The 26284-nt window shown below is 48.4% G+C and overlaps 1 protein-coding gene across 1 annotated transcript in view; it reads right to left on the reverse strand.

Moving 5' to 3' along the window:
* The window catches only part of Ube2ql1 (ubiquitin conjugating enzyme E2 Q family like 1), a 39765-nt gene extending 20344 nt beyond the window's left edge, over nucleotides 1–19421 (reverse strand). The window contains exon 1 of the mRNA XM_021208434.1: nucleotides 18079–19421. Coding sequence (XP_021064093.1) covers nucleotides 18079–18861 — 783 coding nt within the window. The 5' untranslated portion in view covers nucleotides 18862–19421. The remainder of the gene's footprint in view (nucleotides 1–18078) is intronic.
* Nucleotides 19422–26284: the final 6863 nt, after the last annotated feature.

Below are 26284 nucleotides of genomic sequence, written 5' to 3' on the forward strand. Positions count from 1 at the left end.
CACTGGAGACAGGGGCTCTGTGCAGAGCAGAGTGTGGGGCACTGGAGACAGGGGCTCTGTGCAGAGCAGAGGGTGGGACACTGGAGACAGGGGCTCTGTCCATCTCTGCTGGGAGCCAGAAGGAAGGATGACCCTAGCCTGTTCCTGGGCCTTGGAGGTAGACTGTTGGTGATATTTGGGAATACTCTCACACATGTCTCTACTTTTGAGTATAGCAAGAACAGACACACATGCAGAGATGTTTTCCCTGACATGTGTCACAGTGGTCTGGGGTTTCACTCAGGGTTATTCAGTGTTTGCTAAAACTACCAGTCACTAATTGTTCTCAGATTGACTATAACCAGGCAATTAAAATCATATAATTCAAAGAACAAGCAAAAGACAAGTGCAGAGATCTTCAAGCATTACTAAATCTCACACCGAATTTCTCCATATATAAAACCATAGAGCATGTTGCTGCCTGCCAGGCGCAGGACAGTGAGCAAGGCTCTCACCCCTCCAGTGTCTGTCCAGTCACACTGCAAAACAACACTTCAAAGGCTACCAGTCACAAACAAACCCCACAGAGCCAGCCGACTTACATTCACTAAAGCACGGAGGCTGGTCCTGGTCCCTTGGAGTGCTCATGGTTCCAGGAGGGAAACTGCTCTGTCCTTGGTGTCAACCATAGAACGTCCTTGTGTAGAGTTTGGCTTTGTTGCTAAAAATGTCCACTCTCCTGACGACGCTGCAATTACCAGGCACTCAGCACCCTCCAGCTTTCTCTAATGAATCATAATCTTGCTGTATCCCAAGGGCACCCACTCTGCTTCATTTAGTGACATCTACTGAGTGTCCTCTAGGTGCAAGGTCTGGGCTTGTCCAAGGAGTCCCATGACCCTGCCAGCCTTTTTTTCTAGAGGATATTTTTATGAATTCCTCTACGTCTGAGAAATAAGAATGAATGAAAATCTGAACACAAATGGCTGGGCAGTGTTGCCTCCACAGACACCACTTGCAATGGCTTGTGGGTACCACCACGTGGACCTCCTAAGGGCTGCTTCACCCAGGGTGTGGGAACGCATGGGAAACTGCAAGAGGATACTCTGAAGATGGAAGGAAAGCTCTCAGCGAGAGCCTGGAAGGAAAGAAGGGGAAAGGCTTCATAGAGAGAAGGGCAATGAGGTAGACTGGGTGGACAGTGGGACACAACGGGGGCTTTGACATTAGGGTTCATAAAGGTATCTGTGATCTGTTCATATACACTTAGTAACAAGCAAAATGCATCCCACGCAGACCACTGGGCCCAGATGAAGACCGCAGGCACACTCATGCTCAGATGTTTGGAAGTGGAAACGGGAAGGTGAAGTTTTGCTAAGACTATGAGATGTGCCCCTGTGTGTGTGTTGTCCACCTTTGGGCCTACGGAAACGTTCTCAGGGTAGGCAAGCAGAAAGGGGTGTGCTGTCCTAACTTGGTAGAGAGATTCCTAGTGACCAGAAGGTACTAACCAAACTCAAGAAACATGGGAACCTGGTGACTTGGTGACAACCACTTTTACCTCCCCTCCTGACTTCCTGCTATGAGATTAAAACGTTTTCTCTCATGCAGACACCAGCTCATTACTCCCAAGCATTCCCCCCTTGGCTCTGAAATTTGAAGACTCTATGAAATAAAAATTGGTAGTTTCATTAAAAAAGTGCCCTGATTCTTGTGATAAGGCTTCACGGGGCCTATGAAAGGATGATAATCTTTATCCCTCCAAGCTATAAATTTTCTCTGGGCAGCAGGACCATTCATTGGTCCTTAAGAGTTCCAAATGACCCTCAATGAAAGGTTAAAAACACCCGGAGAGAAAAAGGTCTGTCCCCTTCTGCCACACACACACACACACACACACACACACACACACACACACACACACACACACACACCAGAATGAATCTACTGTCCAAAGTTCATTAATATGTGTAGGTTTGCACCTGGGTTCCTTGGGACAGTTGTGGTACAACCAACAAAGTCCCTAGGGCTAAGATAGCCTTTCCTGTCATGGCTTCCAGACTCTAAGATGCAGGTGGGGCACTGCAAAAGCAGCGGCCATCTTGTCCTCTCGGTGACCTCCATAAGCTGTCCAAGGCCTTCTCGAGCCGGGAAATGCAGCCAGGAATGAGCGAGCACCCTCCATCACACCAGGGAGGCAGCCACTTCTAATAAGGCCTTGGAACGTTAAACAGTCAAGTGGAGAAGCACCCAGGAGGTGTGTGTGGTGTCTGAGGAAAGCAACATGAGTTGATGTTTCTCAGTTCTCTTTTGTCTAGACACTGCATCTCATAACCTCATATTTGGAATTTTGTCTAAGATGGGATTTGTTGTTCATATGCAAAACTCAATACTGCACAAGGAAAAGAGTCTTCGTAGGTTAGGGAGATGGTGCTAAGCCCATCTGAGCTTAGCACAAGTCACTGCGTTCTTGGCTTCTGTGTACCCTAGGTCACTAGGCCTATTTTTCTAACTTTGCTTAGTGTGTGACTCAAGGCATTTGTTTGTAAAAGTCCTAAGAATGTTCTAGAATAAAACTATGGTATAAAATTCCATCATAAATCTGCACTACCACACCATGAGCCAATGAGGAAGGTGTCATGTGTCACAGGCCCTGCCCCCCATGTCTGCCCCCCATACAACACCCCTCTACCTACTCATTCTCTTCCAGTAATTTCTGTTCTCCAACTCATGATCTTCTCCTGTGTACATGCCATATTTAAAATTCAGCTTGCTAAAGTTTAAAGGGTTTACTCACCCAATTTCAAAGTAAGACCTTCCCGAATATTCTGCAGTGTTTTCAGAAACATTATCTATCCCTGAATGGCATGACTTACTCACTTAAAAGAACAGCAGGAGACAGAAAAATAAAGAAACTGAAGGGAGCTGAAGAAAATTAAGACTGGGTACAAAATGAAGATTGCACCAATTATAATCATAATTATGTAGGAAGAACAACATGCAAAGGGAAAGTTAAATGGCAAACATTGCATTGCACAGACACGTGCTTCTGGAAGACAAGATGGTTGTGTGTCTTCCGTTCCGTTCCATTCAGCTTGACTTACAGGACCAGTTGACACCCAACTTTTACAAAATAGCCTTTCACCATATATTTCATAACTGGGAATTTTAGTTATTTCTCCACAGTAATGACTTTATCCCTCTGCCTCGCTGGGAATCTTAATGGTGAAGTGCAGAACTTCTCATCAGATTCAGATCCACTGTCCCACAACTGTAGAGGGGTTTGTTCTGCCCCAGGTGCATCTGAGTGAGGGTTGGGTGGTCTTGTACTTTCTGAATTCTCTGATGAGTTTACTTGCTCTGTCTGCAGGCTGGGTAGATTTTTCTCTAATTAGAGGTCGGCCAGTCTTGGACCCTTTGGCAAGTCCTATATGATGGTACTCTTGGGATTGCTGCTAAACAGAAAGGAGAGTGAGCCAGGGCCCCGGGGTGTCCCATGGTTCAGTCATGTCACTATTAGGAGCTCATGAAAACAGTGAACTTGTCTTGGTTCACACGACTGCTGGCCTCTTGTTTCTTATACCAAAATCCCGTCATCACACATTTGGGTTGGAGGGCACTGGGCTGTAGGAGTGTTTTGTAGTTGAATACTGATTGTCTGAGTTACTGTTACATTGCTGTGAAGAGACACCATGAACAAGGCAACTTATGAGAGAAAGCATTTAATTGAAGATTTGGTTATAGTTTCAAGGGGTGAATCCATAAGCATTATGGCAGGGAGAGCATGGCAGCAGGCAGGCATGGGGTTGGAGCATTAGCTGAGAGCTTACATCTTATCCACAAGTTGAGAGAGAGAGAGAGAGAGAGAGAGAGAGAGAGAGAGAGAGAGACAGACAGACAGACAGACAGACAGACACAGAGAGAGAGAGACAGAGAGAGAGAGAGAGACAGAGAGAGAGAGACAGAGAGAGACAGAGAGAGACAGAGAGAGACAGAGAGAGAGAAAGAGAGAGAGAGACAGAGAGAGAGAGAGACAGAGAGACACCAAGAGCGATAGAGACACAGAGAGACATGGAGAAAGAACAAAGAATGCAGAACCTAACTGGAATGACTTGGGCTTTTGAAACCTCCAAGTCCACACCTAGTGACACACCTCCTCTAACAAGGCCACACCTCTTAATCCTGTCCCCAAATAGTTCTACAAACTAAGGAACAAACATTCAATTACATGAGCCTATGAGATCCGTTATCACCCGAAGCGCCACACTAATAAACAGCTAGTTCTGGAGACTTTACATCTCTTCTGATCATGGAGATGGCATGGTTTCACTCACCAGTCCTGAGAAGGACAACTCAGTGCCACCCTTGCCTATGCCCATCAAGCCAGTGGCTTCCATCAGGAACCAGAACATCATCACGGACTAAAAGCTACTGCAGAACCTGCCAGGTTTGCCGTTGCAACCAAGGGTGGATCTCTAGGGCTGGGTAGGGTTCTAGCTGGTTCTCAGGGACACCTTATGATGGTAGTGCTGGGATATCTTATGACCTCCAGCTGGGAGTGCTTGGCATGAAGCCAGGACTTGTGCATGTCCTTGGAGCAAAGGTGAAGACGCAAGACTCTCAATATCTCAGGAAAGATAGGACAACTGAAAAGATTTCAAGTGAGGTTAGATTCAGTGAAAGAAATGTTAAACAGGATTTTAAAATGAAAAAATTAAGTACGAGGAAACAGTCTGAGCCACCGGGTAGCACTGTTTCTATTTGCCAACCATGGTACTCAAAACCTCATTGTGCCTACATCGGTAGTTATGGCAACACACCCAGGCCCCATTCTCAGTTATCCCTGGAGTCTCCACTACATGGAAAGATGAAATCCTGTCCTAGAGTTAATCTGTAGGCCATCAGATCCCCATGATCTTTCTGTCTCCGTACCCAACATCTCCCCCGATGCCCTCGAATCACTGGCCATACAGCATGAGTGACCGTGGCTGGCTTTATACACGGGTGCTCTGATCTGAACTCAGGTGCTCATGCTTGTTCAACAAGTTCTCTCAGCCACTGGGCCATCTCCCAGACACAGAATGGGACTTCTTAGGAGATCAGAGGTGAGTAGAGTTATAAAGGTGCAAACTCCCAACTTCCAACAGAAAGCAAAGTTTAGTTATAATTAGTACAGAGCAAGGGGAGGTAGCTGGACAATAACTAGAGCCCTACTTGCTTCAGCTGTCAGATGTCAGTGTCTCGTCATGCACAATGCTTTGATGAGATGAAACCCACAAAGGCCTTGACAAGGGTCTGTCTTGAGAGGCTGTAATGGTTCCAGAACAAAAGGGGGGTTATCGGGCGCTTTTTCCAATTGAGTTAGGGCTCAGTGTGAAGCATTTGAATCAACTTGGTATCAGTGTAAGCAGGAGACACTGATAACAACAGCAGATCCCTCTGCATAGTGAGTGTTTCTTGCAAATGCATGGCTGAGCCTTTGGCGATAATTTTATTGTGAGTATTTTAGGAAGTTCTAGTCCCTCAGAGAAGGCTCATCTACTCAGCATTTCCACATACTCACTACCATGTCCATCATTCGCCTTGAGTCTGCGCTTCCCCTGTGCAGTGGGGTGAGTGGTTTTCAGCCCTTAAGCCAGTGTGGTCTGGAGGAATAATGTGATGGGATTCTGTGTCTGCCACCAGCTCCAGGGTTTAAGTTTAACCCTACCTAACAATAACATGACAGAAACAAATCAAAACAGGTATGGCTCTTAAACCTCTCTCCCAAATGTTCTGGTTTTGAGCTGTATAATAAGCTTTAAGAGCATTCCTAAGACTACCACCATCTCGTAGCAAGGACCCTGAAGCTTCTTGTTGTCTGAACCAAGGGCTCCCAGGGGCTGTCGCTCTGGATGGGTAAAGCTTTATTAGCTTCAGTAACTTGCTTGAATTAAACCACAATAACAGCATGACTTTGTCATCAATAGAAATCCCAGCCCTCGGCAGGCCGAGACAGGAGGATTGCCATGAGCCTCATGTCAGCCTGGGTTACATAATGAGTTCCAGGCTAGCTTGTACTAAGAGTGAGAACCCAATGCAAACAACAGAACAAGCAAAACCAGAACTCCACTGAAGCGAAAACTTCTGGTTTTCTTTGGAAAGTCAGTCATGTCAAATGATGTTTTGCCAGAGCACACAATGCAGGATCTGCCAGGTGGACTGTATTGCAGCTGCTGATTCATGTTTGGTGTTTGCTAGTGGACTGGCCTGAGAACTATGAATATTGGAATCGGCCCAAAGAAATATTTCTAAGCAGGTCTACTTCCCTGGTATCCTAATAGCCCTTCTTTCCCACCACCTCTGGTAGGATGTGGGCTAGAGGGGAGGTTGAACCCTTGTTAAAGCAGGTTGAGAAAGGTAGATGCCTACACTTCACATTTTAAAAAACTCACATGGTAGTCTGTATTTGTGAACATGGCAGAGGCTCATGGACTGTGAGACCTGGGGACCGATGGCCACACCTCTTAGCCCTGAGAGTGTGCTAGCGGAGTGTTGTCTAACCTCACACCTCAGCTCATCATGTTACAAATGTAGCGACTGTAGCCAACCATGACAGTTTGCTCATGCATTTTATTCAGTGCGTCTAAAGGTGGTCTTCTGTGTAGATGACCTGGCAGGGCCATGTGCTGCGGGGAGAGGTTCCAGGGATCTCTGTGTCTCCGTGCCTAATCCTTAGGAACAACCAGGAGACCTCCATCTCTCCTGTTAATGAAAAGGCCTATGGCAGGATCCTTTTAAAAGACAATTACTAACAGAATCAGCACCCTAATCCAATTCAGCAGAGTTGAAGCTTGCTTGTTATCAGGTTGTTTTTATTTATTAATGTCCTTAAAGTCTTATGTGGTTTTATGGGTGAATACAGTTAGAAACATTTTCTTATCTGAGTCCTCTCACTCTCATGCTGTATAACACTCATCATAAAGATGGTCAGAGGGCACTGAGTACAGGGCAACACTCAGAAGCCCTTAGTGTCCGTTTATGTGCAGGGCACTTGTCCTGTACACGGAATGCAGGTGCTGTCCCTGGAGAACACGAGCTTGCTACTATGGGCCAGAAACCTCCTTTTTGCCCTCTCCCTCCTCCAGGCCAACCTTAAGGAAAGGACAAGAAGAAAGGGGTGGGGGGAGAGGGGAAGGGGTGTTGGGCACTTACTCCACAAGTCCTCAGACACTTGCAGGCAATTACAAGAGGAGGTAGAGTAACTGCCGCCATGCTCGCCTTGCCATATCCAGGACCTGAGCCGGAGTCCTAGACCCTAGCACTGGGAAACAAGAGACAGGCAGCTCCCAGGGCTCCTTTGCCAGCCAGTCTAGCCTATTTGGTGACTGTCGGGTGAGTTCCAAGCTGGTGAAGGGAGACTGGTTTTGTTTGTTTGTTTTGTTTCTGTTTTAATAAACTCTGAAGAATGAGACCTGGGATGGTCTTCTGCCTCTCCCTGCCATGCATGCACCCGTCCTTCACAAAAACAAAACAAAACAAACAAACAAATAAACAACAAAACAAGCCAACAAAAAACCCAGTACTATTCCACGTATCTTTCAAGGGAATAGAAAATAATACATATATATTTTAAGATTCATTTATTTATTATATATAAGTACACTGTAGCTGTCCTCAGACACCCCAGAAGAGGGAGTCAGATCTCGTTAAGGATGGTTGTGAGCCACCATGTGGTTGCTGGGATTTGAACTCTGCGCCTTTGGAAGAGCAGTCGGATGCTTTTACCTGCTGAGCCATCTCACCAGCCCCGAAAATAGTATTTTTAAAAGATACTCTGATGACTTGTTCAGATCGATGTTTCGTAGGCTTACCATGTCGGGTCACCTACAATCCCTGTAAACTTGTAACAAACTGCATTCTTGGTAGATTTCTTCTGTAAGAGCTCTGTGTCCTCTTTGCCAGGAAGGCGTGTTAGCAAGGTACGCCATTAACCTCCCAGGACTCCAAACAAATAAGTTCCTGTAGCAATCAATATGCATTTGATACAATTACACCCAATTTCCAGCTACCTTCCCCCAGGAAGTCACATCACATGGCTCCCGACTCTCCGGAGTTACCTTGGGTGTTAGGAGGGCAGAATCAAGGTTCTAACAGCTGTGTTCCCAGCAGCTCCAAATGCCACCCTCCAAAAGCCATTATTCACCCCGGCCATGATAAAGGAAAATTTGTCACTCTATATTCTGAATTTTGAAAAGTCTGATTTTTCAAGATTAAAATCAGAAAGCACCCCCAATGGCATTTGTCTGGAGACTTTTTTTTTCTCTGCTATTCCTGAATGGGGCGGGCATATTTTAACTTGAAGTGTGATCTTATCAGTATAATAATAGAATTTTCTTATCTCCCTCATCAAAAATCTAACTATTATTTTTTCTGGGGGTGAGGGGAAATGCTTGCCAAATATTGTGACGGGGAATTGGTATTTATTTTACAGAAATTATATTTAAAGTTGTAATTTCTCCAACCTAACTGATTTTACCAATGTGGTAATTATCTTTAAAAAGCACTCCATTCTTGAGTTATTTTCAGAACCTTTAAAATGCCTTTTCTCTTTTGTATGGAGAAGAAATAAAATGGTGATAATTATCTTTCTTTTACAGTTTCAGAGAATTAAAGCATGTTTACTGTTCTCACCATGGGTGCAACACGTTCTGTGTAGTGTAGGCTTTGCTTACATCTCAGAGCCGTGGTTCCAGTTTGATGGACACACTGCCTATGTCCTTATGATTCAGTCCCGAGAGTGGAAGCGACATGGGCACTCTGTAAAGGCCTCTATACCACCCACAGTCACGCATGGTAGACAGCTTTATATGGCATTTGGCTAGGTGTCTCTTGCTGCCAACTAGAGCGGATGGCCTTGGCCCCTGAGCATTTGATGGTGTGGCTCGGCCCTGGCCCCTTCTCCTCTTTGCCTCTACCATGTGTGAACTCACTGGAGACCCCCAGTTTCCTGCCAGGATTTAATGATTTGATCCATGGAAAACCCAGCAAACATCTAGCTAATAGGAAATGGGACCAATTAGAGGGTCCCCATGCTCCCTGGGGTAACAGTGTGGGCATTAGGTAGTCAGAGCACCATTAAATACTCTCAATGAGAAGCCTTTACGGTAAGGTAAGCTTCCTCCTAATGTTTATCTTTCCCTTTAAATAACCTAAAGTGCTGGGACAGTTTAACTCTGCGATTGACAGCTGCTCGATGCTTAGCATCCCATGCCCCAGATGCAGACGTTTTGAGCCCAGGATGGTCCGCCAGGCAGCCCGCTGGACAGTCCTCAGGCCAGCACTGGCTGCTTTCAATACTCCATGACACCTTGAGGAAGCTACATAGCAACCACAGCTGCTTTTTGCAACAGATTATTTCAAAAACAGCTCCCTCCATATATTTTTTTTTTCTATCACAAGCTATGGGGAGCTCTAGATGACCCTGCAGTCTAATTTTGCTTAGGTTAGAGATGAAGTACTTCCCTCAATGGCCCAGGAGGAGGCTGGTAGTTGGTACAAAGAGTCACTGATTTGCATGAGGGACCACAGTGACCCGGTGTAAATGTAAGGACTATGATTGGCAGGTGGCCTTACCAAATTACCTTTCTGCCTATCAGTGCGGGACTGCGTCTTCACTCTGGGGTCAGCTAGAAAAAGTCTCCTGTGCTGTCCAACATCTGGACAATCAACATCTGGGCGATGAAAGGCATTTCCCAGCAGCCTTCCCTTGCCTACGTTTGATCTTTATCACGAGTCCAGTGGGCTGAGCCGGTAACACGAAGAAAGGAAGGTGTAGCAGCCTGAGCCATAGCTGTAATAGTACTGAGAGAACAGCTGATGCATCTGAGTGACTTTCTGGGGCAGAAGTACAGGGAGCAGAAATGACAGAGGGCTGAAGATGAGAAGCTGCAGGACTTGGCTTCTAGAAGATACCAAAGGGCTAGAGGTCTCAGGCACCCTGGGTCTGTGTAGTGGCTATTCCTGGTTGTCAACTTGACTATATTTGAAATGAACTACAATCCAGAATTGGAAGGCTCACCAGTGAACCTAATCTGGAGACTGGGAGATAGAAGTTTCTGATCTGGATCTTGGTATGGAGATCTTGAGACACAGTGGTGATTGAATCCAGAAGATTAAGACAGGGAGATCTCTGAGTCCAAGGTCATCTGGGATTAAAGGTGTGGTGGCACACACCTTTAATCTGGGCTACACCTTCTGCTGGGGACCATATAAGGACATTGGAAGAAGGGAGTCTGGCTCTTGCTCTTTCGCCTTCTTGCTGTGTGGGACTCAGCAACTGCTAGATCCTTGGACTTCCATCCACAACTACTACTGAACCATTGTTGGGATTTGGACTGCAGACTGTAAGTCATCAATAAATTCCTTTACTATATAGAGCATATCCGTAAGTTCTGTGACTCTAGAGAACCCTGACTAATACAGTCTGAAAGCTGCAATAGTCGCTGTCAAGGGCTGAGCACCGAGACACCACAGACCTCAGCGCTGTCACACTTCCACCATACACACCACTGAGGGCCCAGCATCTAAGGCCCACACTGTGCCTGTAAGACCAGAAAGCGTCCCCTGCTTCTGCTTGCCACTGTCTTCTGTGACTGCCCACTGTTGATAGAGGCTGAGGGTTCATGGTAGCTGCAAGGAGCTGGGAGTTAATGTCCATAGAGAGCCTCTAATTAGGGAGGTCAGAGCCGTGAAATCTCTGGCTTCTAAAGCTCAGAGCAATAGACCAGGTCTCAGGGATTGGACACTTAAAGCAACAAAGGCCCAGGATGGCCACCATGGAATTTGCCTAGCCACAATCCCCCTTCACTGATAGCAGAGCCACCCGATGCACATCTTCATCATTAGGCTATACTGCAGGTGAGGAAATGAAGGGTGTGGGGGTGTCTGCTCAGACAGACAGGCACCGTGAAGACAAGAAAAATACAGTCGCCAACATACAGTCTCTAGTAGGACACGCAGGAAGGAGTGTTTCACAGTCAGTGCTCACAGAGGAAGCCACTGCCGTGGCTGGAGGAGCTCTGGCATGTTGGCAGAGTTCTGAAGGATGGACAGGGGTTCTTCTGGTGAACAAAGCCAGAAGGCTTTCCAGAAAAAGGGCTGCAGGGACCCCAGAGGGGGCCATGGAAAGCAGAGAATCACCTCTGTGGTGAGCAGTCCTGGGGGGGGGGATTCTGGCTGTGCTCTGGAAAGTTCACAGTGCATAGTCTGAGCCAAGGAGACATCATCATGGAAATGGTGTGTGTTGGGGGGAGTGAAGGATGTGGAGAGATCAGAGCCTGGGAGAGCATACATGATGATTCCTGCCATGGATGTGTCCCCTGAATACAGCTGCCTTGCTGCATGAGGAGGGGCCCACCTCGCTAGCTCCTTCCTCGAATTCACAGCCTCACCAACCCCTCACCTGTGAGCCTTTCCTCTTGGATGTCCCCAAATCTCCTTCCTCCTTGACCTCCCCAGTCTGGCGCACCTAGCATCGGTCCCTGTCACAGGATTCCTTTGAGATTCACAGGATTAACATGCCATGAAAAGAACCAGGGGCAACTCACAGAGTAGGGAAAAGATACACAGGAAAGGCAAGAGTGATGTTCTTATAGATCATGGTAGACCCCTGGCAAGTGGGTGCTGATGGCCTGAGGTGGGGGACAAGGAGTCAATAGCTAATCAATCAAACCATAGCTCATCCATCTCGGTGGCAATGAGGAAATGTCAGGTCATCTGACCCACTCCCCAGGGAAAGATGGCCCCTGCTGGAAGTACAGCTGCCATTTCGGTTCTTGTTGGATTGTTGGAAATTTCCGTCTTTTGGCTTCTTAGCAACAAAACATATCAGAGGAACAAGGAGGCTTCCCATCCAGGCTTAAGTGGGATGTTATCTTTGAAAATGTCATTTATAGCAGTAGAAAACTCTTCACACCCAGGTCCCTGTGCACATCCAGAGAATTGTCCATTGCTAGGTCTGTGGATACTCTATGAATATGTACTTCCTCAAGCAATGACAAAAAAACCGCAGACACCAAGGCAAGCGATGGCTGCCGTGGCTGGTTCCGTATTTGTCCCTGACGTGGTAGGGCACGAGGGTGCTTCTACCATTCAACTTGGCTTCAGGAGAATCATTCCCAGGGGTAAAAGAGGAGTTGTGGAGGGGATGCTGGTCCTAGGCCATGTTACTCTCAGATTTCAACTTGGTATTCCATTACACAATGGCACCTACACGCTGTCTCTTCAAACAGAAAAAAAAAATTCCCTCCTTTCAGTGAAATCAGAAAGGTAAGCAAATTCTCACTAGCGTCTGTTGTAGCCAACCCTAGTTCTCTGGACTCCCAAGGCAGAGAGGTGGTAGCTCCTATTAGTAACTGTGCTAGGTGCCGGGGGCGGAGCACTGGGATTGGAACGGGGCTAATTTTAGGCTGCAAAGTCCCATTGGTGTCCTTCTGCCTGCCCTACTTGATAGGAGAACAAGTAGCTATTTTTTTTTTTTCTCCAAGTAGTTGGGCATATCGATACTTCAAGCTGCAGAGTCACTGTCATTGGTAATTATCTCTGTCCCTTCCACGCAACCCAGGACAAAACAACACAGTGACTCATAAGCTTAAAAACTCTTGTCTCTTGGGGTGAATCAGACATTCGTTACCCTGACCCTACCTGACGTTATTCAGGAGGTAGGCTCCCTGAGTTCTGTTGGAGTGCGCTGGCATTTCTCTGCTTGGCACCCCAGGCAAGATTTACTATCCTGTGCCTCTACAGGCTAGCACGTGATGCTTGACAAACCAGCAGCAAGCTCTCTGGAACTAAGATGTTGAGATAGTTAATAAATCCCCATATGGTTGGCAGTGGGTATTTCTCCCTCATCCCAGTTAAAATATGGAACCCACACCCTCCAAACCTGGAACACGACCTTATCTGTAGGTAGGGTCTTTAAGAGGTTATCAGGTTAAAGTGGGGTCCTCAGGATGGGCGCTGATGCAATAGAACAAATATCATCATAAGAAGCCAGAACGGAGACATGCATGGAAGAACAACGGTGTGAGAGCTAAAAGGAAAGATGTCATCTTCAAGCCAAGGACATAGGAAGCAGGCTCTATTGCATTTTTGATCTTTGTTGTCTAAGACCTTCAGAGATGTGAGAGAATGAAGGTCTGCTTCTGGAGCCACTACCACCTCCAGATGATAGCTTTTGCAAATCAACAGAGCTTTGGATATCCAGTGTTTTAGAAGCCATGGGTTTGAGGAGTCCAGTGGCTGATGGCCTGGGTCGTTTTTTACGGTGGTGTGTATCTGTGCAGCCATGAGCAAATGCTTGGCTCACTGATCTGGAGGGAGGGCTAAGGAAAGAATGTCTAAGGAAGGTAATATTTGTGACTCTGTGTGTGCAACTGGACTTAACACTTGGCAGTGATGCCCTGGTTTGATGTGTCCAACCTGAAGTCTTCAGATCACACACACGCTCTAGGATGGTTATGAATATGACCCAACTTTACAGTTAGTTTTTAAAGATTTACACACACACACACACACACACACACACACACACACACACACACAGATATTGCTATTCCTGAGTGAGTATTGGTGATAGAAACATGGTATTAAAATGTCAAGAGATTGGGCAGAGGGCATTTAAGATGAAAACTGATGACCAGTCAATGTGCAGAGTAAGTGATTATTGAGGGGTCAGCTACAAATGGGACATCTGTGTGCCCCCTCCAACCCCCAAGGCTCAGTGACCACCAAAGAAGGAGAAAGAGAGACGAAGTGCTCCAGAGGTCAGGGAGGACTGGATCAAAACCGTGTCTTTTGGACAGGACAGGATTCCTGCACTCGTAAACTCAAAGCAGCCGTGGTTGACTTTGTAAGACCTGTACCAGATCAAACCAGTAAACATCCCAGCAATGGGGGTGGGGTGGGGGCATGTCATGGGGGCGTGTCATGAGCTCCCATACCTAGCTGAGAAGACACTGGCAGCTTATAGCTTCTGCAAGAGGGACAGTCAATTTCCTTTAAGGTTTAGCCTCTGGCAAGTCATTCAGGGAGAAGTTGATGTGCCCACAACCCTGAATATATGAGTAGCATCAGCCAGTAAGTTGTTAGACATGAAACTGGGAGAGATGAGGATGTGGGGTGTAGATCTGGGAAGTTAGGGAGACAAGTGAGAGGTGAGTGTGATCAAAGAGCTGATGGAGCCAGCTCACGGCATCAGTAAGATCTTAGAAACACGGTACTCTTTCAGTTGCTGATCAACTGCTATCCAAACACGAAGACTCAAGGATGGTTTGGTCCTGAGGGGCCCGCAAACCTTTTACAGGAAGCTGGCTGCTGCTGCTACTCCATGGGTGACAGTGATGGTTATGTAGGTGACAATGAAAGTCCTGCCATCTGAAAGCAGCAAGGGACTCAGGTGGCCTAGCCGAGACTGCTTTTTCACACCTTCGGCTCATGAGTCTGATCTCTTATGAGAACCCTAAGTAGAGAGCCCAAGGAGTGGTTGTTTCCACACCTGTATGGTGGTCACAGAAAAAATCCACTCCAGGAAGGTTTAGTGTCTTCTATGCTTGGCTGGACCAGACTGTGGCACTGGAAACAGAAAATGCTAGCTGCTGCTGTCACTTCTGTTCTGAGGGGACAAGGAAGGGAGAGGAACTGTCGCTCAGGGGCCATCTGGTTCTCTGATGACGATCATCACTAATTAATTAAATGGGGACACTCAGGAGGTGTGTCAGTGCTGGAGCAGAACCCTGAGTTAGGGCATAATCAAGTGTCTTTTCTCTGCAGCAGTAGGTGAGCTATCTGTCCCCACTTGGAGACACTGGTGAGCCTGTAGACCTCTGTGACAGGCCTTTCTACTCACTCTTGGAGTCAGGCGGCCTGCTCTCAGAACACAGAAGTTACTGCTTGTGAGACCAGTTAGCACAGCTCTGTGCTGCCCCTGCAGTTCCTCCAACTCAAAGACAAAGCTCTGAAAGCCTTCTAATGGCAACATTGTCACACTGGAGCTCTGAATTGTGTTCTTAAGGCTCTGTGTGTGGCAAGGGAGGAAAATACTTCTCTCAAAACTCCAAACATTTGCTCTGGCTATTTGAAAGGTCCAGAAACTGTTCAACCAACAGTAGAGAACCATGTGTTGCCTAAACCCTCTCTTGCTGCATGTGCAGGGACACACCTGCAACCCCAACACTCAGGAGGCTGATGCAAGAGGATTGCCATCAGCTCCATGTCCACACAATCTTGGGGGGGAGGGGAAGAATGTCTCTATTTAGAATCCTTTGATTTAGTTATAAAAAAGTAAGAAGCTTTTGTTTCTATGTATCCAGAATATAGCATATAAGAGTATTCATTCAATCTAGAATAATCCACAGTGCAGCATGAAAGCCACTCTGGTAACATGAGGGCACATATTCAGCCCAGAGAAAGCCTCATGAAATCCCTGAATTCTTCAGCTAGAGGACAAACCTGAGCTTTTGACTTTGTAGGCCTAACTGCAGCTTAAGAAGATGAGCCCTAAAATGAAATGTAAACAAATAGGACAGTCAGAGTATCACGGCCCTTTAAAATAATCACAGGGTGGGCAGCAGCTGTGCTCCCTTTGAATAGTTAATTAGGTATTTGGATGGGTCCAAAGCACGTTACTTCTAACCATGAAAATCACTCGGTAACTGCCACACGTGGAGTGGCCAACCCTTGGGTCATGGATCTGCAAAGGAATGAGCACGTCACAGTCCTCAGGTTACCAGAGATGCTGCCATTCTGTCATACCCAGCCCCCTAAAACTTTAATGACTATTCACCTCTTCATTTCTTTCACCGCGCTTGAATATTTCATGTGGAGAACTGTACATTGAAACCAGGGGATAGGAAACAGAGAGAAAGTAAACTGCTGTTCTAAAAAGTACCAAGCCTTGGCCATCATGTCATAGGTACCACATCTGTCAGATATGACCTGCTAGGTGGAAGGAACGGGGGCTCCTTGCTTATCAAATTGATGAAGAAAACGTTGCTAACTGTTTTCAGTGAGGAATCCTCTCATCTGCGGCGACTCTCAGTTTCGGTGACAAAGAGAAAGAACATGGACATGCAGCAAGTCCTGGAAGAAGCAGGGCACCGAGGGACGCTGCCATTCACAGCATTAAACAAGAATGGTAAAAACCATTTATCAAGATATTTCCCTTTGCAAATCCCACTTCCTCATTTAAAACCATTATTTCCCCGGAGCTCAACATGCATGCTGGAGGCTAAATCACCCAAGTCCACAATGCTATAGACTGGAGTCTATGGGGCAAATAACACCCCCCCTTCCAAATCATCTCTGTGAAGAGCTGACTGAAAAATCAAATGAGCATGACATTTCTGAGGACCATCCCCCCACTGCATTCAGATAAGCCCCATTGCAAAGGAAGCCTAGGCCCCCTCTTAGTGGCACATGCTCCGCGCCCGCCACGCACTATAGTTAGGCCAGTGTTTCATAAACTGGCTGTCACAGCATAGGCCCACTCTGTTGTAGCACCTGCTCTAGAGCCCCTGTGTTCTCCTGTGGGAGCCCGACTCCTGATGGTTCAGGATACAGTGACCTTTTTGCTGGAGTTTTTTTTTTGTTTTTTTGTTTTTTGTTTTTTTGTTTTTAAATCCCAGGATTCAGCCTTGAAAGAAATGGGCAGAATAAACTGCATTTGATGAGTGTGGTGTATCCCGCCATGAAAGGGGCAGAGGCAGGCACCGGGAAAGAAATGATTGCTTCTGATAAGCTGGATGTCAAAAGCACACGTGGAGGTCATGGGGTGTCTTTTAAAGAAAATGAGAATTCCCTGTAACTATTGAAGATGCCCCTGCCAGATAGCCATGAGATTTGATTAAAAAAAAAAGGAGGTAAGGATCAACTTTAGGAAATGCCCACCACAGATTTGAACGTGGCTAACAGCAGATCACATGAGAGAACAAAACCTTCCTGTCCCCCCTTCCCTGAAGCCGGGTGGGAGGGAGGCATATCTCAGCAAATCCGTTTCCCCTGAAGGTCTGCAGATTGCTTGTCCCTGAGGAAACCCTGTGGTGCACTAAGTGAGAATGCTCAGGTGACCTGCTCAGCTGTCCTGTCTGTGCTTGGCTGAATCTTTATCTTTGAAACTCCCTCTCCCTAACCCCAATAGGAGGAACACAGGAAGCAAAGAAAAGCAATAAGGTCTGAAAGACACAGCGGCTCACCATCTGTCCCAGAAATGTTCCTTGAAGGGGCAAGAACTAGGCTGGGAGAGGGGCTGGCCACAACAGCTTTCCCTGGATGGAGTCTGGCCTGATAGAGCCACCATGAAGGACTCAAACAGACTTCTGCCTGGGTAGAGCTTTCCGTGAGAACTTTCACCTTTACAAGGATGGCTGCTGGAACGGGAGATGGGGAGTGGTGGGGAGAGCTTAGCAGTAGGCAGCTGCCTTGGTCTAAACAGAGCCCACCTGAGAGGTTTGAAGAAGAGCCCCCCCCCCACCGCCCTACTCTGTGTGTGTGTGTGTGCGCGCTCACGCGCGCGCGCTCACGTGTGTGTCTGAGTGTGATGTACTGGGTTGGACACTTAGATTCTGGGCATCAGGAAAAGTTCACACCTTCGAGACAATTACACTGACTAGAGATCACCTAAGCAGACTGGAGAGGAGAGGTGGAGCAGGGCAGGAAAAGTATGGGAGACTTTAGGAGGGTGGAAAAGGGGGAAAGGGGGGCTAGGAGGGGGGTTGGAGGGAAGAAGGGCCATCAGAGGGGAAGGAGAAAGAGGGAGTGAAGGTTAACCTGAAGGGAAGAAGAAGAAAGGGAGGGAGGACCTGGGAGTAGGAAGCAGAAAGAAAGAGAACGGACAACCCGGAGAGCCCCGCGGTTCTAGTAGAATCAGTGTCAGGTACAGAAACAGGCAGGGAGAAATCCTTTAGGAAAAGAAGCAGAGGAGCGTCCCCGGCAGGCTTGTTCGGAAGGATCTGGGCCAGTTCTCACCTATTCCTAGAGGGGTCAAACATCGCTCTCCATCTCAGGCCTAGCCTCGAACCCCCCACCCAACTCGGGCCTCTGCTCCTGGCCCCGCCGCCTTACCTGGCCCTTGACCAGGCTGGCAGCAAACTGGCGCATGACGGCCTCCACCGTGTAGGCGCTGGACCAGCCGCGCGGCGTGAGCAGCTCCATGCAGATGGCGCCTCCGTCCAGCACGTAGCCGTTCTCCAGTCTCGGGCTGAGCACCCTCATGAAGGGCGGCGAGAAGGGGAAGTTATCGGGGAAGGTGAGGTTGAGCAGGATGAACTCTGTGTTGGTCTCCTTCATGTCCTGCCACAGCACCGAGTCCTTGTCCACCTGGTGCAGCTTCACGTTCCAGTCGAAGAGGTTCTCGTTTACCAGCTCCACTGAGATGAAGCGATCGCTGAGGCGCGCGATGTCCTGGAGCTCCTTCATGAGCCGCCGGCTGCGCACCTGTGTGCAGTGCTGCTGGCGCGCCGCGGGCACTAGGCTGCCGCCCGTCGCCGCCGCGGCCACCGCGGGGCCCGGCCCCGCCCTGGCGCCCGCCGCCCGCTCCCGGGGGCCCCCGGCGCCCGCCGCCCCCGCCGCCCCCGCGGCTGGCTGCGGCTGCTTGTCGCGCGCGGCCAGTTCCGCCGCGCGCTTACTCTTGCCCTTGCCGGGCCCCGGGCTGGCGTCGCCCGAGCCCCCGGGGTGCTGCTGTTGCTGCTGCTGCTTGTGACCGCCGCTCTTACCACCACCTTTGCCGCGCAGCGATGCGCTCTGCTGGCCGCCGCCTCCGCCACGGTGGTTGTGGTGGTGCTTGGGGTCCTCGGTGTCCCGGTTGTGCAGGCGAATGAGCCCGATTTTACGGAGCAGCGTGGCCATCTTAGGCTCGGCTCTGGCGGGGGGCTCCCCGGGGCTCCTGTTCCCGGAGCCGGATAGCTGGGACGCACGGGGCTTGGGGGCGGGGGGGAGGCAGACGACCGCTCAGTGGGGCGCGGCGAGGGCCACCTTAGGAGCCGGCGGCCGTGGCGCAGCGGAGCGGGCAGTACCAGCGCTCGCTGGCCGCCGTGTCGCCGCTGTCATATGACGGGTCTTCTCCGGCAAGGGCTCCGGTAGCCCAGGGAGGGGAGGCGTGGAGACGCGGCGCAGCTGCTGTCCCTGGCCGGTCCCTGGGCGCAGTCCCCGGACGCCGGGTGTCCGTGGTCTTTGTGCGCGGCCGCAGATCCGCTGGTCCGGAGTCTAAGAGCTGCACCGCGGCGCGCACAGCCGCCCGCGGTGCCCCGGAGGCAGCGAGGTGGCCGCGGAGTCGCGCTGTGCGCCTGCCGGGCCGTGCTGCGCTGGCGGCTACCGCGGGGCCCGGGCCACTGCCGCTCTCGTTGCCGCCGCCGCTGCGGCTGCTGACATTGCAGAGGCGGCTGCTCCGTCTGAGCCGAGCCCCGCGCGGAGGGGGCGGCACTGCCGGCCGGGAGGGGGAGCGCGGGGCGGAGCCGCGGGCTTGACTGCACCGAGCCACCCCCGCCGCCGGGTTCCTGCGGCGACACACGCACGGCCGCTGGGGGGAGACAGCGGTGCGCCCGCATCGTTTTCTCGGAGCTGCGTGCTAGCTGCCTGCGCTGGGGAGCCAGGGGAGGGCTGGCCTGAGCATGCTAATAGGGTCTGTCAGAATCACTGCATTCTTTGGTACCCCAAACCTGAATGCTGGGGTCCGGGCTTCATATCCCATTTAACCTCCTTAGGACAACCAGAGGGGAAAGGTGGAAATAAACCTCTTTATTAATCCTTCTAACCAGAGGGCTGAGCCCAATGTTTCTACGCAACACTTATGGGCGGTGGGAGCCTAGAATGACAGAAGGAACACTTACTGACTTTAAAGTCAGGCCGGAGAGCGGGATGAAAGGGTAGATCTACTGCAAACTTAAAGAACAGCCTGTTCAAAGTCACGACTAAAAGCAAACCTTTAGTCAACTCACTCAGCCTTCACTGGCTTGCTCCTTTCACCCCATCCCTTGCCTGCTGGCCACAGCGTTTTGGCTTTCCACGGCCAGACTGTGCGTGGTGGCTGCTTTCCAAAATGCGGCGGAGGAGCACACCAGTAGCCTTCTCTGGCGCTGACTGGTGCTGAGAGCGGGAAAGGACTTTCCGAGCAGCAACCCCCGTTGCCCCCCAGGGCTGCTCTCCTGAGTGAGGGACCTCCACAATGATCGAATGAGGGAGAGATCCTCCTTCCACCTGCAGATTCCCAGTCCTCCCTGCCTTTTCTTCTTAGCCTGTGGAAACTCAGTTAAAATCTGGTGAAAAATTCCAACTAAAATCTATTTCAGATTAGCTCGAACTGTGACGGTTCCGGTGTGCAGTGTGTGGCCCAATGGCGTAGGCGAAACCAATCCCTCAAGAACAACGAATATTATCCTGCTGTCATCCTAACTGGCGTCAGAGTCTACTGCCTCTGCTGGTGTGTGGATGGTGCGGAGGGGGGAGGGGAAGCAGCTCAGTTCTTCAGGACAGGCGTTCCTTCTGGATGGCAGCCCCTAACATCTTTTACCAAATTTTGAATTTTCACTGTGGAAAATAACTGGTGATGTCACTGTGAAGACACAAACCTGGGCTTGGAGGTTCAGATTTGGGGATAGATGTGTAATGGGGGAGCCAGGCTAGCTGGTATAGATGAGGAGTAGAAAGTTCACACCCACCCAGCATTGAGCCTGGGAGAGGGTGGTTCTCCAGAGAGCCTGGCAATCCTTTGACTTTCAACAGGACCCAACAGGACTAAGAACAACCCAGACTATTGGCGGAATCTGAGGGAAGCTGAATCAAAGCCTGTTTGTCCTGGGTTCCTGATTGCTTTGTTTAACACTTCATTCCACAGCAGTCTCCTCCTCTTCCTCCTCCTCCTCTTCATCATTTTCTTCTTCCTCTTCCTCCTCTTCTTCCACCTTCTCTTCCTGCCTCCTCCTTCTTTATCACCATTACCACCATCACCACCACCACCATCTTTCTCCTCCTCTTCTTCATCCTCATCTTCACTAGGGAAGGGTGAAAGGGTAGATCTGCCTGCAGTGCCCAACAGTTCCTTTAAGCATGCTGGCTGCATAAAGAAGGTGAAAAGGAGACACAGAGAGGCTTGGCAGGTGTCTGTATCAACTACTTTTCTCATCGCTCTGACAAAATGTCTGACAGAGGCAACATAAGGAAGGTGTGCTGGCTAATTTGTGTCAACTCGTCACAAGCTAGAATCATCAGAGAGGAGAGAGCTTCAACTGAGAAAAAAAAAGTCTCAGTAAAACAGGGCTGTAGGCAAGCCCTAGGGCATTTTCTTAGTGAATGATGGGAGAGAGGCCAGCCAATGGTGGATTGAGCCATCCCTGGGCTGTGGGTCACACCTTCTATAAGAAAGCAGGTTAAGCAAGCCATGATGAGCAAGCCCATAAGCAGCATCCCTTCATGGTCTCTGCATCTGCTCCCACCTCCAAGTTTCTGCCTTGCATGAGTTCCTGCCCTCACTGATTTTTGCCAATGAATTATTATATGGAAGTTATACAGAAATAAACCATTTCCACCACAACATGCTTTTGGTCATGGTGTTTTTGTCACAGTGACAGTAACCCTAACTAAGACAGAAGGAAAAGTTTGTTTTAGCCATAGTTTGAATCGATCATGGTGTGGAATGTGTGGTGGGGGATCTTGAGGAAGGTGGTCACACTGCATCCAAGGTCAGGAAGCAGAGATGAATGTTGACATCCAGTTTGTTCTCTGCTGTCCCTGTCTTTATCCGGTCAGGAACCCAGGTTGATGGCACAATACCACCCACATTCAGGGTGGGTCTTCCATGCTCAGTTAATCCTTTCTGGAAATGCCCTTATCAACATGCCCAGAAGTGTGTTTCCATGGTGATTTTTGAATCACACCAAGTTGATAATCAATATTAATTATCACACGGTCTATGCCTTATGATTGAGCTTCTGTGGAAGCCCTCCCAAGTTTTACATTTTATTGGCACAAAAAACCCACAAATTCTAAAGAGATCTAGCTACTAGCGCCACACTACTATCTGCTAAGAGGGATGGCCTAGCTAGGACCCATATCATGGGGACACTATCCTCAGGCTCCCAGACTTGCTGTTGACTAGCTGGCCTGAGACTGATTCACAGTGCCTTAGTCCAAGCAGAGGAAATGAGAAAGCCTGGTTGAGTTCAATTTCCCTAACCTCTAAAGCAGAGAACTTGAGCAGTGATCGTCCATTCCCCCAGAACAGGATTGATTGCTCTTGGAAATCCTAGACAGTGTTGATTTGTATCTATGTCTGGGCTCACCTATCGCTAGGCTATCCTTCATGGATATGGTGTGTGTCCCCCCAACATTCTTATGTTGGAGCCCTTGCTTCTTTAGGAGCCATGGGTCTTTTAAAAGATGGTTTAACCGTACATTATTATTGGTGCTCTCCGGTCTTTGGCTCCCTCTGTAAGCACCCACAGTGGAAGGTCATCCACCATGATGGGACCCAGTCAATCAGGGCTCTTGAAAGAGCTGGTGCCCTGCTGTTTTGATTTTCAGCCTGCGCAATGGTGTGCAAGCCAACCTCTTTTCTTTACCGATGAGTCAGGGGTTTCATAGTAGCAACAGAAAACAGAGTGATGCAGCATTTATAGAACTTGTCTGTTTGTATACACTGTTAGAGAGTGGGATGTTAAGAACTCATGCAGATGCTGGGACAAGAGGCCCAAACAGGACTGTCTTCCTCACAGACACCAGGGTTAGTCATGTGTCATCTGCCTCACTTACAGAATCCAGGACCAACTCTATACAAGGCTAATGTCAGAGGCTAGAGAGAAAGCTCAGTAGTTAAAGGCACATGCTGGTCTTCCAGGGGACCAGAGTTTGATTCCTAGCACCCAGGTGAGTGGTTCACAACCACGTGTAACTTTAGCTCCAGAGCACCTGACACACTCTTCTGGCCTTCATAGGCCCTTGCACTGATACACCTGATGTGCACACACATACCATTCAAAATCAAATAAGGTCTTTAAAAAATGGCTAAAACAAAATGTTATTTAAAATGCTAGTTTAACAACATAAAACAGACTACAACTAAAATTTGTGTATGGACTGGTTTGTGTGTCTACTTGACTCAAACTAGAGTCATCTGAGAGAAAGGAGGAAATGCCTCCATGAGATCCAGCTGTAAAGCATTTTCTCAGTTAGTGATCAATGTGGAAGGGTCCAGCTGTGGGTGATATCATCCCTGGGCTGGTGATCCTGGGTTCTATAACAAAGCAGACTGAATAAGTCATGGGAAGCAAGGCAGTAAGCAGGGACCCCCCATGGTCTCTGTATCAGTTCCTGCCTTCAGGTTCCTTCCCTGATTTAGTTCCTGTCTTGAGTTCCTTCGATGATGAACTATGATCTAAAAGTATAAGCCAAATAAACCCTTTCTTCCAGCTCTGCATCTTGGTCATGAAATTTTTACTGTAGCAATAGAAACCCTAACTAGAACAATTTGTAAGTAGGGAAGTTGAAGAGAGTCACATACTGTCTATTTGGGGACTTACCATGTAGCAGAGGCACAATAGTTATACAGATTATGTAGAGGGTGGGAGTGTTTAAAAGTTTAAAGTGAGGAAGCAGAGTGAGGAGTTGGATCCACATTGTTACATAGTAGCTATGACAACACACTATGATATACTTAGAGAAAAGGACCAGAAACCGTGTTTGGAGCCATAGACACTGAGTTAGAGGAGGTGGATGTTCTCAGCTGGCTCTGTTCTCTCCAGTCATGGATACAAGCTTCAGGAGGCTGGTCAAGGTAGGGGTGGGTGGGACTCTCAACACTCCCTCACTGCTAATCTGGAAGATGGCTGCAAGTTCTACCTCACAGGAGGAATGAAGACATTGAACTCCACCCAAATGTGGGAGGAGTCACGCCTTGTTACAATTGTTCCCTGTTTACTTGATTTTCAAACATTCAGGATGTTTGAAAGGATGTTCCATACACACAATGAAAATGAATTAGTACCAGAATTTTAAAAATCATTTGTCTAAGTTAAGGTTTTATTGTTGTGAAGACACCATGACTACGTCATCTCTTATAAAGGAAAGCATTTAGTTGGGGCTGGCTTACAGTTCAGAGGTTCAGTGCATTATTGTCATTGTGGGGAGCATGCTGGCCTCAGGCAGACATGGTGCGATGAAGGAGCTGAGAGTTCTACATCTGGATCTGTAGGCAGCAGGAAGAGACAGAGAGCCAACAGGCCTAGCCTAGTGACACACTTCAACAAAACGACACCTACGTAAAACAAGGCCGCAAGTGCCTCTCCCCGTTAGCCTATGGGGGCCATTTTTATTCAAAGCACCACAGCATTTTATTGGTGGCTAATTTTATAACTTTGGATTAGCTGAATGGAATGCATCTAGTTGAACATGATAACAACAAAGGATAACTATGGGTCTCATCTATTGACAGCTAGAGAGATGGTGACTAGGGAGTTTACAGTCAAGAGTGGAGATAAGGATGGGAAGGAACCAAGGTGGTCACCACATAAGCAGGGCACCACATAAGAACTGAGCTGTACCTGACAATGGCGTCTCTCATGAGCATTTGATCAATGTTCTCACATGTTATCCCCCTAACTGAGGCTTTTATAAAGAGACAGAATGAGGGTTTTTGCATTTATTCTTTGCCCTCAAGAATGGCCTTTAAGGACTAGGTGTGGTGGCACATGTCTGTAACACTAGCATGAGAGAAGCTGAGGCAGGTGGCTTGTGAACTCCTGACTGGCCTGAGCTACAGAATAAGGCTGTCAAGTTAGTGATCAGATAAATAAGGAAAATGACTGCCTCCCAGTGCTTTTGGTTTTTTAAAATTTTTTTTTCATGAACTCCAACCTCAAGGACAGTAAGATAGCAACAATAACCATGTCAGGAAACATGTGCCCTAAATCTGCATTACTGTTTATTCGCATGGAAATGGATTAACGTCACTGTGGACTTTGACATGAATGCTTCCATGTATGACTATGCTACGTTACAAGGTTGAGGGACCAACGCCTCCATCACATCTTTAGCAGAAATGTCTACATGTAGTTGGCATTCTGCAGATCTTAAGCGCCACCCAAAGCACTTTGTGTACAGAGCCCACCCACCTAATTCCCACAGCAGCGCTACTGAGTGGGTACTGTACACACCTAGGCTTTAGAGCCAGATGAGCTAAAGCACAAAGAGGTGCAGCTGTCCCAGTGGAGTCAGCAGTTAAGGTCTCAGCTTTGCTTCTGGGTGGCACTCACACCCACAGTTCCATGAGCCCCCTACAAGCCATCACTGTGGAGATGCTGGGAAGGAAACCCTCCTTTCCTGGTGCTAGCTTTCCATAGAGGACATCACTATCATCCTCTAGCTACATCGAAGGCCCTGGAGACGAAAGGAAATGTGACTTAACCACTTGGCCTTTGCTCAGAACAGGGTGGACACACACTCACTCTGCCAGCATGGTTGAATTAAATCACAGTCCTTCACTCTATAGCACAGATGTCTGACATCATAAAGGTCTATGTCTTGCCTTGAATACATGCAGGTTTCTGGAAAGGGAGCTGGGTCCCCAGATCTGACAACTCCTCCAAATCTGCCTCGTGATACCACATTCTACAGGCATCTGCACCTCTGTCAAGATAATGGGCGCAAGGGAAGGAAGAGCTTCAGGGGGCAGGCACAAGAGGAGGTGCTGCCTCCTGAACGAGGCAGGGAAGATTTATGTGCCTCTTGTGTTCCAGGGGCACCATCAGCAATCCCTAGGGACTGGGAGACTCCATGTCCACACCAAGCTGACCTGAACCTAACTCACTATAAGGAATCCAGAGGAAAACTTGTTGAAAGTAAGTAATATGGACTTTAAATAGTGCACCGCTCCCTAGCAGAACTTACACTTCACAGTCATGTGTCTCATACTTGTTAGAGCATCTTGCTTTAACAAGAGTCAGTCAAAACAGTTTGTTTCTCTCCCATGCAATAGGAGAGGGTACTTAGCACAGTTCCCACAGTGGCTCCAGCCACTGCCTTTCTACAGCACCTGTGGTGGGTCCCATTTCCACATAGCCACTGCGTGTCCTGGGGAGAGCAGCATGAATCCAGATGATTCCTCACTAGAAATAAGCAGTGGCCAACGAATGCAGGTGCCAGTAAGAGCCTTTACCTTGTGACTGTCCTGAGTGGACTTTGCTGCTTCTTCTTCTTCTTCTTCTTCTTCTTCTTCTTCTTCTTCTTCTTCTTCTTCTTCTTCTTCTTCTTCTTCTTCTTCTTCTTCTTCTTCTTCTTCCTC

Source organism: Mus pahari, chromosome 11, assembly GCF_900095145.1.
Source record: "Mus pahari chromosome 11, PAHARI_EIJ_v1.1, whole genome shotgun sequence".
In the NCBI taxonomy this organism is placed as follows: domain Eukaryota; kingdom Metazoa; phylum Chordata; class Mammalia; order Rodentia; family Muridae; genus Mus; species Mus pahari.